Source organism: Bufo bufo, chromosome 8 (genome assembly GCF_905171765.1).
Source record: "Bufo bufo chromosome 8, aBufBuf1.1, whole genome shotgun sequence".
Taxonomy (NCBI): domain Eukaryota; kingdom Metazoa; phylum Chordata; class Amphibia; order Anura; family Bufonidae; genus Bufo; species Bufo bufo.
The window spans coordinates 158819587-158833247 of NC_053396.1; the positions used below are offsets into that span (position 1 = coordinate 158819587).

The 13661-nt window shown below is 43.6% G+C and overlaps 1 protein-coding gene across 1 annotated transcript in view; it reads left to right on the top strand.

Moving 5' to 3' along the window:
- ARHGEF6 (Rac/Cdc42 guanine nucleotide exchange factor 6) overlaps positions 1-13661 on the top strand; it is a 116834-nt gene that overhangs the window by 77508 nt on the left and 25665 nt on the right. Inside the window, 4 exon segments of the mRNA XM_040404762.1 lie at positions 5056-5134; positions 5374-5513; positions 7566-7721; positions 13287-13307. Coding sequence (XP_040260696.1) covers positions 5056-5134; positions 5374-5513; positions 7566-7721; positions 13287-13307 — 396 coding nt within the window.

The following is a 13661-nucleotide window of genomic DNA, read 5'->3' on the forward strand; positions in this document are numbered from 1 at the left end:
GTTTTAAGTTGGAATGTGAGAGGAATGGCAGATGCACCAAAGAGACAGTGTGTTTTTCAATACTTGGGGCGGTTTCAGCCGGCTATATGTTGTCTTCAGGAAACGCATCTGATTGGAGAAAATCTACACTGGATGAGTAAAAATTGGGTGACATATGCGTTACATTCAACTCATTCTTCTCACTCTAGAGGGGTTAGTATGATTGTGCATAGTAGCATTAGATATGAACATATGCAGGAATGTGTGGACGCGGATGGTAGATATGTGTGTGTTGTGTGTAAGGTGGATGGAATACAGGTGGTGCTGGTGTCTGTGTATGTGCCCCCACCATTTGCATCCCCATTGATAAGAGAGATTATGGACTTTGTGGCGGACTTCCCTGGGCTGCCGTGGCTATTGGTTGGGGACTTTAATTGCACGCTGAATGACTCCCTAGATAGATGCCGGGTGGAAGGAGCAGGGGGTATACCGGGGAGTGTGGCTCTCAGAAATATTATGGGTGAAATAGGTGTGCATGATGTATGGAGATTGCGTAACCCTGATAAGCGGGAATTCTCGTGCAGATCTGCCGCGCATCATTCGTTATCGCGTATTGATTTGGCCCTTGTTAATGATATAATGCTGCCACTGGTTAGAGATGTTGTCTATCATCCTCGGTCGTTGTCTGACCACTCTCTGGTGCAGATTGACTTGTGCCTGGGGGTGCTCAGACAGGGACCGAGGCTGTGGAAGTGTAACTCACATTGGCTAAATGTGTTGGGTGATTTGTCCGGGATCTTTCTTGAAATTAAGGAATTTTTTGCTATCAATACAGGGACGGCCTTGGTACCGGGAGTTTGGGACGCCATGAAAGCATTCCTGAGGGGAGTCTTGATGAAAGAAATTAACAAGCATAAATCTAGGTCTAGGGAGGCGGATGTTAAGGCGCATGTACTGGTGGCTGAGGCAGAGAGAGAGTTTGGTAGATTCCCCACCCTGATTAATAGTGAGGCGCTGGCGGTAGTTCAGGAGCAGCTGAGGTGTCATTTAGTGCAGGCCGCAGAAAGAAAGAGAAGTTTTTATCGTCAGAGATCCTTTGAAGAAGGTGAGAAGGTCGGTCATCTGTTGTCGGTGGTTTCACAGGCTCAGAGAGGATCCTCTTGTATTCAGGAACTGAGAGATGACAGGGGAAATAGCAGCCAGGACACGAAAGGAATATTAGATATTCTAAAAAGTTTTTATGTATCTCTATATGCTTCCACCGGCTCTAGGTCTGAGGAGGCTCTTAATGAATTCCTAGGGGAGGCACAGTTATTGAGGCTGTCAGAGGAGGATAGAGTAAGGCTGGAAGAGCCGATTTCACTGGAGGAACTGGAGGCTGCGCTTGGGGGTATGGCGAATGGTAAGGCGCCTGGAGCCGATGTAGAGGTAGAGGTGTATAAAAAGCTGCAAGGGATATTACTTCCTGAATTACTTAAGGTGCTTGAGCACTCATTGGAGGCAGGTTCGTTATCACATTCGATGCAGGAAGCTATAATTGTGGTTATACCTAAACCAGGGAAGGATCCTAAAATACCGGATTCCTACAGACCAATTTCACTTCTCACGGCTGATGTTAAGCTCCTGGCGAAGGTGCTGGCGAACAGGCTGTCCAAAGTAATTCTGACTATAGTACACCCGGACCAGACGGGTTTTATGCCTGGGAAATCGACGGCTATTAATCTCCGTAGGCTGTATGCTAGTTTAAATATCCCGGCGGATAATTGTGGAGACAGGGCCTTGCTTGCTCTTGACGCCGCCAAGGCGTTCGATAGTGTGGAATGGAGCTACTTGTGGGGGGTCTTGAAAACTATGGGTTTTGGAGCGCGGTTCATTCAGTGGGTAAAGGTCCTATACTCTAGTCCTAAGGCGAGAATTAGAGCTAATGGAGGGTTGTCAGATTGTTTCGCTCTTGCCAGGGGCACCAGACAGGGATGCCCATTGTCGCCCTTATTGTTTGCTCTCGCAATAGAGCCGCTCGCGGCGCATATCCGCTTATCAACAAATATAGAGGGGTTTAGATACGGTGGGCTGCACAATAAAGTGGCTATGTACGCTGATGACACTCTGCTTTTTATGGGCGATACTGGTGCGTCCCTGGATGCGGCCATGGCATTGATTGACAGATTTGGTTGCTTCTCTGGACTTCAGATAAATTGGCAAAAATCCTCTTTGATGCCAATTGATGGGCAGGCCCTGTCAGGCAGACAAGTAGATAGTCTGGTGCCTTGGGTGGATAAATTTAAATATCTGGGACTATATATAACACCGAGATTATCGGATTTTGAAGACCTTAATCTGTCCCCATTGCTGGCTACTTTCAGGCTTAAAGTGAGATCATGGTGTAGACTCTTTCTTTCTGTGGTAGGAAGAGTTAACCTTTTAAAAATGGTTATGATGCCCCAGTTGCTTTATGTACTGAATAATGCTCCCGTATGGATTCCCCTGGATAGATTCAAGAAAATTCATTCTATATTTAGGGATCTTACTTGGAAATATGGGCAGGCTAGGATGAAACTGGAGACATTGCAATATCTTAAGTCGGAAGGGGGCCTGGCTGTCCCTAATGCATGGATTTATTTTCTGGCTTCCCAGTGTCAGCATTTCAAGGGATGGATTGATTTACAAGCTCCGGATATGACAGGGCAGATATTGCAGCATTGGTTGGGCAGTCGGGACCTCATGGGCATTCTGGAAGGCTCAGGAATGCATGCTGGGAGGGAAAAACTCCCTCTTATTGAACTTATGAAAAGAGTTTGGGCAAAGGTGAAACAGCTAAGAGGTGTAGGCGGAATCAGCGAACTTTCCCCTATTGGAAAGAATCATTTGTTGCCCGAATTTTTTGCCATACCAGGACTTAGGAACTGGGAAACCTATGGAGTGACGAGAATTGGCCAATTAATTGAGGACAAGATATGTAAATCATTTCAAAACCTGCAGCAGGAATTTAATATTCCTAGGGGGTGGTTCTATAAATATCTCCAGGTGAGGCATGCCCTTGAGGTCACACTGCGGAAAGGATGTGAGATAGCTCAAATGGAGGTGATTCATAAGCTTGTTCTCTCGACAGGGGGAGGGAAAAGAGGGCTGATATCACAGTTGTATGCTCTTTTACTGGAAAAATTCCTGGAGGGGTTTCCGCTCTCAAGAATGAAAAAATGGGAGGTTGACGTGGGGGTTATATCTAAAGATAAGTGGGAAGATATATTGGAAGGGGTCCCCAAAGTGTCCTTGAGCGAACAGGGCAAGTTGTCCCAACTATTTATTATACATAGAGTGTACAAAACACCGGTGTTTCTAAAAAAGGTTGGAGTAAGAATTGATGACAAGTGTCCAAAGTGTATGGAGGAGGGTGCGGATTTGTTACATATGCTGTGGTCTTGTCCAGTAATTGGTAATTATTGGGAGGAGGTAAGGAATATGATTAATAGCAGAATGACATTGAGAATTCAAAAAGACCCTAAGGTGTGTATATTGGGATGTGTGTCTGAGATTGGAGGGACCGAATCGGTCAAGGTAGCGATGGGGAGGTTGCTATATGTGGCCAGGAAACTGGTGGCTATGAGGTGGATCCAGGGAAGTCCGCCTACACTGGGTGAGTTTGAACGGAAGGTGCATGACATGATGATACTTGAAAAAGGGGTGTATGTGAAGAGAGGGTGTCCTCAAAAGTTTGATAAAATGTGGAGTGATTGGTTATCTCATACCCATGTGGTTATATAGGCTCGTGAAGGTCAAGACTAGTTGTCAGGGGGGGGGAGTTAGGGTAAGGTGGGGGGGGGGGAGGGGTTTTGGGGGGGTTAAGATATTTATAATTCTTTATTTCAATATTTGTTTTAACATGTGTACACGTTATGTACAGATACTGGATAAAACTGTGTGTTGATATTTCACGGTTACTGTTGTACTCGGACTCCACATGGTGGATAAAGCAAGAAAAAACAACGTATTGATTTTTGTAATACTCTGTATTTATTGATTCAATAAAAACGATTTGATTTAAAAAAATAAAATCTCTGTACTTTGCCACATTCAGTTTCCATCAACCCTGACCAGTCGTCCTGTCCCTGCCACTAAAAAAACACCCTCACAGCATAATCGTACCACCACCATGCTTCATTGTAGGGTTGCTATTGGGCAGATAATGAGCAGTGCCTGGTCATTTGACATAGCAAAGGGTCTGAGTACTTATGTCCATGCAAAAGTTTAGTTTTTCCCTTTTTAATACATTTTCAAACATTTCTAAAAGTCTGTTTATTAAGGGGGATTGAGTGCAGAATGATGGGGAAAACTAGAATTTTTTTATTAATTTTAGCAGAAGGCTGCAACATTACAAAATGTGAAAAAACTGAAAGAGTCTGATTCTGAAGACTTTCCGAATGCACTGTACTCCTTCTGCCAGCTGGTGTCTCCACATGGAGAAACTATACCCACAAGATACTCTAGAGACATAAACCTGTCTGACTTGTTGCGCCATAATCTGGATCACTTTGTCTCTGGGTGGAGTTAATTGCATTTAGAAAACTTTGTCTCTGAGGGCTCATGCACACAGCCGTTCCGTGCACTGGGGACCACAAATGCACAGGTAACATCCGTGCAGATTCCGTAGACAGATCCAGACCCATTCAATTTGAATGGGTCCGTGATTCGTCCGCACCGCAAAAAAAATAGAACGTGTTCTATTTTTTTTGTGGTGCAGAGGCACGGAGAGAAACCCCACGTAAGCGCTACGGAGTTCCGTGCGTCCGTTCCACGCTGGACCTTCCGGATTATGGACCCATTCAAGTGAATGGGTCAGCATCCATGATGCGGGTTGCACACGGCCGGTGCCCGCATATTGCGGACACGCTGTTTGCAGGCCAAAGTACGGGCACGGCTAGGCAACACTTTCCAAAACCACATTAACAAATGTGAAAAAACCTGATCAAAACATATATGTGGAAATATACCCTAAACTGCAAAATACCCTAAGATGCTAAAATGAATTAGTATTATCAGCTGATATGTGCATCTTCTTACGTCCGATTTCTTTTAAAGGGGAAATTACCACTAACTGGCATGTCAGTGATTAAGCTGGAGGAAACTGATTCATGCAGTAATGCATTTGAGATTTCAGGTGAGTTACCATTCCTTACACTGTATTACAGAATTAGTAATAGATGGCGTATTGCACATGAAATGCTTCATTTACATTCTGAGAAAATTTGATTGATCCCTGAGCTTCAGGGAATGCGATTGCAGGATCGTGTTTTCTTGGTTTCTATACCCATGTTCAATACCGATGGTTGGGGCACATTATTTGTGACCATTTGTTCTTGTTCATATGTTCTTCTAATGTCTTAACTTTCCATTCAGGTAATATTATAGAACGCTTTGTAGTCTACTGCACTACTGGTCAGGACTGCCAGGAGTGGCTTGAACATTTGTGCAGGCTGACCAAGTCTCCTGGTACACATGCCTCTTTGTGTAAGGCGCCATCTTGGCCAAGTCACACAGTAAGTGATATTTATTATAGTGGTAAGTTTTTAGTTTTTTTTTTAAGTCTAAGGCCTCGTTCACATTTCCGTTTTTCCCTGACATGTTCTATCCACATTTTCTGCGGGCAGCACACAAACCCATTGATTTTGATGTGTTTGTTCACACATCAGTAGTTTTTCACTGACAGTAGGCCTCATACGCTACTGTGGTCCTTGATGCAGACCAAACACGCCCATTGAAGTCTATGGGTCTGTGAAAAATCACTGACACAACATACATAGCATCTGTGCTTGCTCCGCTTTTCACTGACCACTGGAAGGAGATGCACCAGAAATTATTTTTCAGCTAAGCAGTGTTAAGATGACACACAAAGGGCAAAAAACTGACACATGGACTAAACACAGATGCTTAATGGACATCTTCATAGATGAAACATAGGCAGATTTTTCCACGGACGTCAAACGGATACGAAAATGTGAATGAGGCCTTATAGTTTGAGTCTCACCCTCTCAATGATTGTAGTTACTATGATAGAAATAATGTTGGCTGAGATACATTAGCATTAGATACTTACACGTGTCCTGCAGTTGCACCCCAACAAACATCCTAAAATATTCCCTGACCAAGTGAATCTCCCATGGTCAGATAACATTTACAAGCAGACAGATCATACTTATAGCAGAAAATCTGCCATTTAAGGGGCTTTTATATCAGTCGGTGATGTCATACTGTAAAATATAGGAACCCACTGTTATTGATTTTAGAAAGGGCTGAACCTTTGGTTTTGGGTTGTACCTGCTTTAAAGGTTTTTTTTCCGATAATTAGATATTGATAGCCGTTACTCAGGATAGGTCATCAATATCAAATCGGTGAAGGTCCAACAGCCAGGACCCATGCCATTCAGTGGATTGGTGATGGTGAGTAATGTGTGTTTTTTTTAAAATTAATTTTGGGCTGTCTTTTTAATCTCCCAGGAAAGCCCTTTTATTTATGACATGTACAATTTTACAGACTACAAACAACAAACAACATACAGCACCCGTTCAATTAGCTTCGTTTATCAGAAAAAGCATGATTGCCATTTTTGTTTTGGACATTTAAGCCCTGGCCCAGGCACTCCCAAACATGGTGGGAAGCCTGCTTATTGGTGGGGTTTACATAAGCCTCACCCATTTTGGGCTGGGACCAACTGAATTTGTTGGTATTTCTTCTGAAAATCTTGGAAAGTCGTAATAAATTTGGGAATGTTAGCAACTGTAAAAATGGAGAAAACAAATTAAAGGGGTTGTCCGGGTTCATAGCTGAACCCGAACATATCTCCTTCTTCACCCTGGCAGCCCCTCTAAGATGAGCATCAGAGCTTTTCATGCTCCTATGCTCTCCTTTGCCCTGTGCTGAACTGGGCAGGGCAAGGGATTTTTCATTAGATCCGGTGAAGTACCGGGTCTCTGCTAGGCTGAGACATCCTCCTAGCAGTGTTCCCGGTGACATCACCAGCACTAATGGGCGGGCTTTAGCCTGTAAAACAGGCTAGGGCAGCACTAAAGCCACCCATTAGTGTTAGTGACATCACTGGGAACTGTGCTAGGCAGAAGCCTCCGCCTCGCAGTGTAAGTTTGTAAACAAATTTTTTTTTACCTTACGCAATACAGTGCAGGGCAAGGGAGAGCATCGGAGCGGCTGATCTCAGAGGGCCTGCCTTAAAGATACCGCCTTGCTCCATGTGAGCGCAGTGACCTATTCTTAGGCCAGTGACATCACATTCATTGGTTACTTGACCTATTTGCAGCCCAATCCTATTCAAGTGAAGGGGCCTGGGCTATAAAACAAAGCACAATCACTATATAATCAACAGTGGTACTCTGTGAGGAGACTACAGCTCTCACTGGAGCTCTGCAGCCTCTTTAGTCATCTGATATGCAGGGTGCTGGGATTCAAACTCCCCATAGACCAGATATTGATGACCTATCCTGGAAAACCCCTTTAAACTATAATATGAATCCTTTAGGATGCAGTTATTTACTCAGAAATCTTCTGCAGATTTTGTTTATTTTGCTTACTGTGACAGCTAACAGATAGAAAGAACCCTCCTCCTTCTCATCACCCCATTTCGCCACTTCCTCGTGGCCCCCTGGAACCTCCAAAAATCTACAAAACCTGGACTCTGAGTTGTCTCAGGCCAGCTCCTCCACTCAGACCTTCTGCTGCACTTGGCTATAAAGAGGTATGGAATAGTTTATTTCAGATTTCTGTACTGAACACGGTGGCATTTAGTCAAATGGTGATTGCAATTTCAGTTTTGCTCATTTGTATTGTGGTTATAGTCTTAATGAGTTGTAAAGCTACAGCAGTTATCACACCTTGACCAAAATCACCAAATGAGTATATGTACCGCTTGCTGAAATGAATAATGCACAGAATTACAGCTGTATATCTCAACTTTCAGATAATCTGCAGTGGTTACTGCTCAGTAAATATAAAGATCCCAAAAAGCTGAAAATATGAAGCCTTCTGACTCCATGAAGCTGTTTTACAGAATATTTTAGGCACTTGCATGAAACGAAACGCCTTAGCATAATGCTTCTTCTCTAAGGGCTGCAAATTAAGTTCAGAGCTTGGGTTGGGGGGCAGCAAGAGAAAGGGTTTCCAGGAAGGTTATGCGGTATATCGGAGACTTTATCACAGAATGGCATTCTGCAGCTTCTATGTACTGTGAAAAGCTGCAGAAGAAAATGAAGCTAAATGTTTAATAAAAAAAATTTTTTTTTAGCCCAAAATACATCTAAGGCTAGGTTCACATCTGCAGAGTTTTTCCCGGCGGAATGCTGGAAATCCAACTGACACTTTTATAATCAATGGGGTTTGTCATGGCGGTTGGTGTCCCGTATATACCGGATCCAGCGCTTCCATTTTTTTCTGTTCTTGTACCTCAACAGAAAAACAAAAACTGTGCTGCATAAATGAACCTAGCCTAAATCAATTAGAAAATGGCTCCAAAGATGTCCATAGCCTTTATGTAACTTTAAATACTGTCTATAGTTTTTTTTTTTTATATACTGCTCCTATACACACCTACATACATCTCAATGGCAACAGACCACACACGTCCTGTATACATTGATCTCGTAGTTTTATGCCTTCCCTCTGTCCCATTTTATTCCTGCTAACTTTCCCCCTCCTCCCGCCCAGGTATCATCTCCCAACCCTGAGGTATTAACCCATCTCTTTCCGAGATATCACATCACCCCTTCTGTTTCCGGTATCATCTACCTGCCCTCTTACAGGCTTAATCACCTCTTAGGTACCATATAAATCCATCCCCAAGTATCTTACCTCCAAGTTCTGCCCTCTCCAGTTACAACATGTCCTCCCTGGTATTTTCTCACTTATAATCTTTCTCCTCTTCCCCATGATTCACTTCTCCCAAGTCACAACTTTCCTCCCACAAGTATAAGGGTGCGGGTATAGGGCACAAGGTGTGTATGATGAAGTTGTGTGGAGGCGCAATGCAGCCCTTGTTTTGGCAGCAGTGGTGCCTCCTCTACTCGGCACAGATCACACATCCCTAAGGCTGGCCCTGGATGAAATACTCTAAACAAATGAAACATCAAAAACATATGATTCCTATAAAAACCCCTGGAGAAATGTAAGCATATTGGGACAGATTTACCAATACTGTCTAGAAGTACACCACCTATTAATGTTTTAAAAATTGCCACATTTTTGACGCATGATGTAGCATCTAGTCCACGTCCTTTCCTATCAAGCTATGCCATACAGTATGCATACTGGCCATCTTCTTTGAGAAGACCTCCCCTCTAGAAACCACTTTTTAATGCTATTTGATGGTCATCTCAAAAAGATTTCTGCTGTATGTGGATGTGCCTACCCATCTACATGGCTCTGACAGATTGTAATGTGTGGCCCAGTCACGCGCTGCATTTGACGCCCCTACAATATGTCAAACCCAACGATGCCAGGCCACTAAACGTTCATAGACAGGAAAAGAAATCTGTACAAAAGTTAGGCTCAAATGTCTACTTACACTGATTACCTGGCTTTAGGGATTTGTCGAGCCATGTCCTTGAGATGGTATATGTATATAGTCTGATCAATCAATCTGGCATGATACATTACAGAAGTTATATAAATGGATCTATAAGGTACAAAGAAAAAATCTAAATTTATATTTTTTTGCTTATGGTTCATTATTATTTTTATGGTAGTTAGAGTTGTTACTGGATATGTGCCACAGGAAGCGTTTGAAGGTCACCCAAGACGTGCCTTTAGTTTTGCTTAGAGCGTGTTTTAAAAGCTGACAACATCACACATGTGATTTTATGGAAAGTGGCAGACTTCCTGTCTGTTATTACGAACGTGCAGCCTTGAAGTGTAAGAATATACGAGGATCCTCTCGAGGGTCTCTCTTCACATGTGGTAAGCCTTCAAGCACCTTAGTTTACACTCGATGAGAGCTCTGGTTGAGGAACGTGACACTTCTCTGCTCTCTTAGTTACCAGTATGTCAGACTGAAGATGACACAGACCTTTTGCCCTTTCTTAGTCAGCACACGAATGGTAAATTAGTTGCTTTTACTATCAGTGAGACTGGAAAATCAGTTCTGACAAAGTAGGTGCTGTCCGACAGGCAAGGTGCCCCAATACCAGAATCCAGCACAGTGCCACCAAAATAGTGGCAGCCTATATGCTATAGCCCTAGTACCTCTATAATATTGATAGCCTCAGGGCTTCCATGACAGTTAAGGAAAAGCATACTTGCATTACCGCTAATGATAGTGGAGGTTACTGCGACATAAGAGTAGAGAGAAATTAAGGCCTGCCAAATTTCAGTGGGACTACATTCACTGCTATAAATTGCAATTATAGAAGAGCAACATTACGATCCAGTCCAAAGTTGCTTTTTAGCCCCCTAGTATAACAGTCCACTGCTTACTACAAGAAAGTACTGAAATGTCCCGACAGTCGTCTGATGGCTTAAGTCCCAATAGAAGTTCATGACCCAGTGCCTTCAAGTCATGGCACCCACTGTCCTTCAGCCCTGTACGTCTCCACATAAATAATAACCCAAATACTTCCATAGCAGATGCCTAGTAGCCTCCATAATGGTGACTATCACAGTGCCTCCATTCAACGACAGTCACAGTACCTCTTTATTGGTGACCTGACCCAGTTGCCCCCCCCCATTACAAAGACATAAGTAAAAGAAACTTTCCCCCCACATCCTAAACTACACTGCTCTTTTCCATTCTTTTTCCACTACACAAAGGGATATGTGAGCAACCAATGTGCCTCCATCCCAGTGACTGTCCCAGTGCCTCTATTTCACTGATGGTCCCAGTGCCTCCATATTGGTGATGGTCCCAGTACCTCCATAATAATGATGGTCCCAGTGCCTCCATTATGGTGATGGCCCCAGTGTCTCCGTAACAGTGATGATTCCAGTACCTCCATAGTGGTGATGGTCCCAGTGCCTCCATAATTGTGATGGTCTCAGTGCATCCAGATCCCAGTGTCTCCATAATGGTGACGGTCCCAGTGTCTCCATAATAGTGACGGTCCCAGTGTCTCCATAATAGTGACGGTCCCAGTGTCTCAATAATGGTGACGGTCTTACTGCCCCCATATTGGTGATGGTCTCAGTACCTCCATGTCAGTGATGATCCCAGTACCTTCATAATAGTGATGGTCCAGTGTCTCCGCAATGGTAATGATCCTAGTGCCTCCATTATGGTGACGGCCCCAGTGCCTCCGTAAAGATGATGGTCCCAGTGCCTCCATAATTGCAATGGTCCCAGTGCGTCCATATCAGTGACGATCCCAGCGCCTCCAAAATGGTGACGTCCCAGTGCCCCCATATTAATCACAGTCCCACTGCCCCCTATATCGGTCACGGTCCCACTGCCCCCTATATCGGTCATGGTCCCACTGCCCCCATATCGGTGACAGTCCCAGTTCCTCCAAATCAGTGACGGTCTCAGTGCCCCCATTACAGTAACATAAGTAAAAGAACTTCCTTCTTCAGCACATTACACTGCCCTTTTCCACTACAGAAAAGGATATGTGAGCAACAAGTGAAATTGGAAATCGGTACTGGGCGCCAGTTGTTTGTCTGGTCTATGACTAAATGCTTTGTTGGACAGACCCTTTGTAAATTTCTCATGGAACTGAGTCCATTTCAGCTAGTATCACAGACCACTTTCTCCTTGGAGTTGGGTATGTCACATGACGACTTATCAGATACTTGTGGACATGCTAACACTGCAGAGTGACAGTAGGGCTATAACTGATTGTTATGGATAGCATTTCTTGGTTCTCCAGGATATTCCATTGATGGACTGTCCTTAGAGTAAGCCATCATGTGTATGATCAGTGCAGTTCTCATCCCCCGGCCCTCCCTGATCATCAGACCGGAGGGCCAACAACGCTTTCACTGCATTACCTGGCACAGTTTGGCACAACATTTCCTCTTGATAAGACAGATGGCTACCTAGCTAAGCTCTAGCCATCTTCCTCGCTGTGTCTGGGGAGTAGGTGTACTATGACCAGATGTATTGTCTGCTTTTTTCAGCCAGTGGATTAGTGTCCTTTTTCCTGATCAAGTAGCTGCGGCTGGCCTCTTCCTTACTTCAGTAGAAGGGATTAAGTTCAAGGCACTCTTTATTATGGCCATTATGAACATCTTTTAAGGGTTCTGTCCCTCCCATGCTGTAAGTTGCATGGTTATATCAAGGTCTCCCTAGGCATAACCTGCACAGATATGTCCATACTCCTTATGAAGTTATAGCCATGCCGTCCGGGTTCTTGAAGTGACAACCTATCTTGGTTCATTCAGGGGCAAGGGAATTGAGCTGCAGTAACCTGGGACGGCCACTACACTGTCTGCTTCTGTCAGCAGCTGATCACTGGGTGTGCCGGATGTCGGAACCCCCACCGATCATAATAATATCTAGAACCCAGAAAACCCCTTCAAGGTTGGATTCCACACACTTCACATTAATAAAAATCTCAGTGCTATTGTAGCAGTTTTGCAATGTGGGTAAATTACCCATGCAGTTTAATGAATAAAAACGTGCAGGACAATTACTGCATCACAACTAGACAATCGGCGAACAAATGCAACTGGTTTTACGTTTTTTTTTTTTTTTTTGGGGGGATTGCAGAGTTTACACCCAGGCTTTCAGTTTGCACCCTGGTACTGTTACGTGCCGTTACTTCTCTCCAGCGACAACAGATTGCGAAAAAATGCCTGTGTAGTCCTAGTAATTAAACAGTGTACCATACATAGCACATATAAGTCCCCAGAGCTCATACTAGGTTCGATTCCCACTCTTTCTCTTTTTATTTTTATTTATTCAAACATTTTTAAAACAATGTTATTATTTTCTTTTCACTTCACAAACATTTGCTACTTTATATTGGTCTATCACATAAAACCCCAGTAAAATACATTTTAAGTTTGTGGGTGTAACGTGAAAAAATCTGGAGAATTTCAAGGGGTATGAATACTTTTTCAAGGCACTGTACATCTTTGCCTTTCAGTGATGCCATCTGAATGATAAGTGGTCCCTGAAGTTATTTCTCGCAGTGTTGCACTCACACCCTGGAAGAACAGGAAAGACCGTTGAGCGATGTATTGCATGGTCGCCTTTTAGTTCACACCACATAGCACTGCATACTTTTCTTGGAATGAGTGGTGAAGTCATTACTGTCATTTTCGTCTGCTCTCTTCTTAACATATATTCTTTTCTCTTTCTACATATTTATTTTAGAGGATGTCTTATATCTTAAAGGTAAGGGTAGAACCATTCCGTTTTGCTGCAATTTAAAAGCTTCTCCCCCTCGCCTTTAGTTTTACTGCTTCTGTATGTCTTAATATCCGCCAGTCCGGTTGTGGTCCGTGCAAAAATTTGGCAATTTTTTTATTTATTTAGACCATCATTAAAAAAAAAAATCTAAAAAGTACCTGGAAATAGAAGTTCCTGAGTCGTCCTCTGGTAGGAGTCCTGAGTCGTCCATAAAGGGGTTGTCTGATCCCTTTGGGGGTCCAGATCTTAACAGCCCCGGCATATAAGCTAATGTACTACAAGCATGGCTCCATGACATCTATATGCCCTATTGGCAACGAAGGAGCATAGTGACGCCTT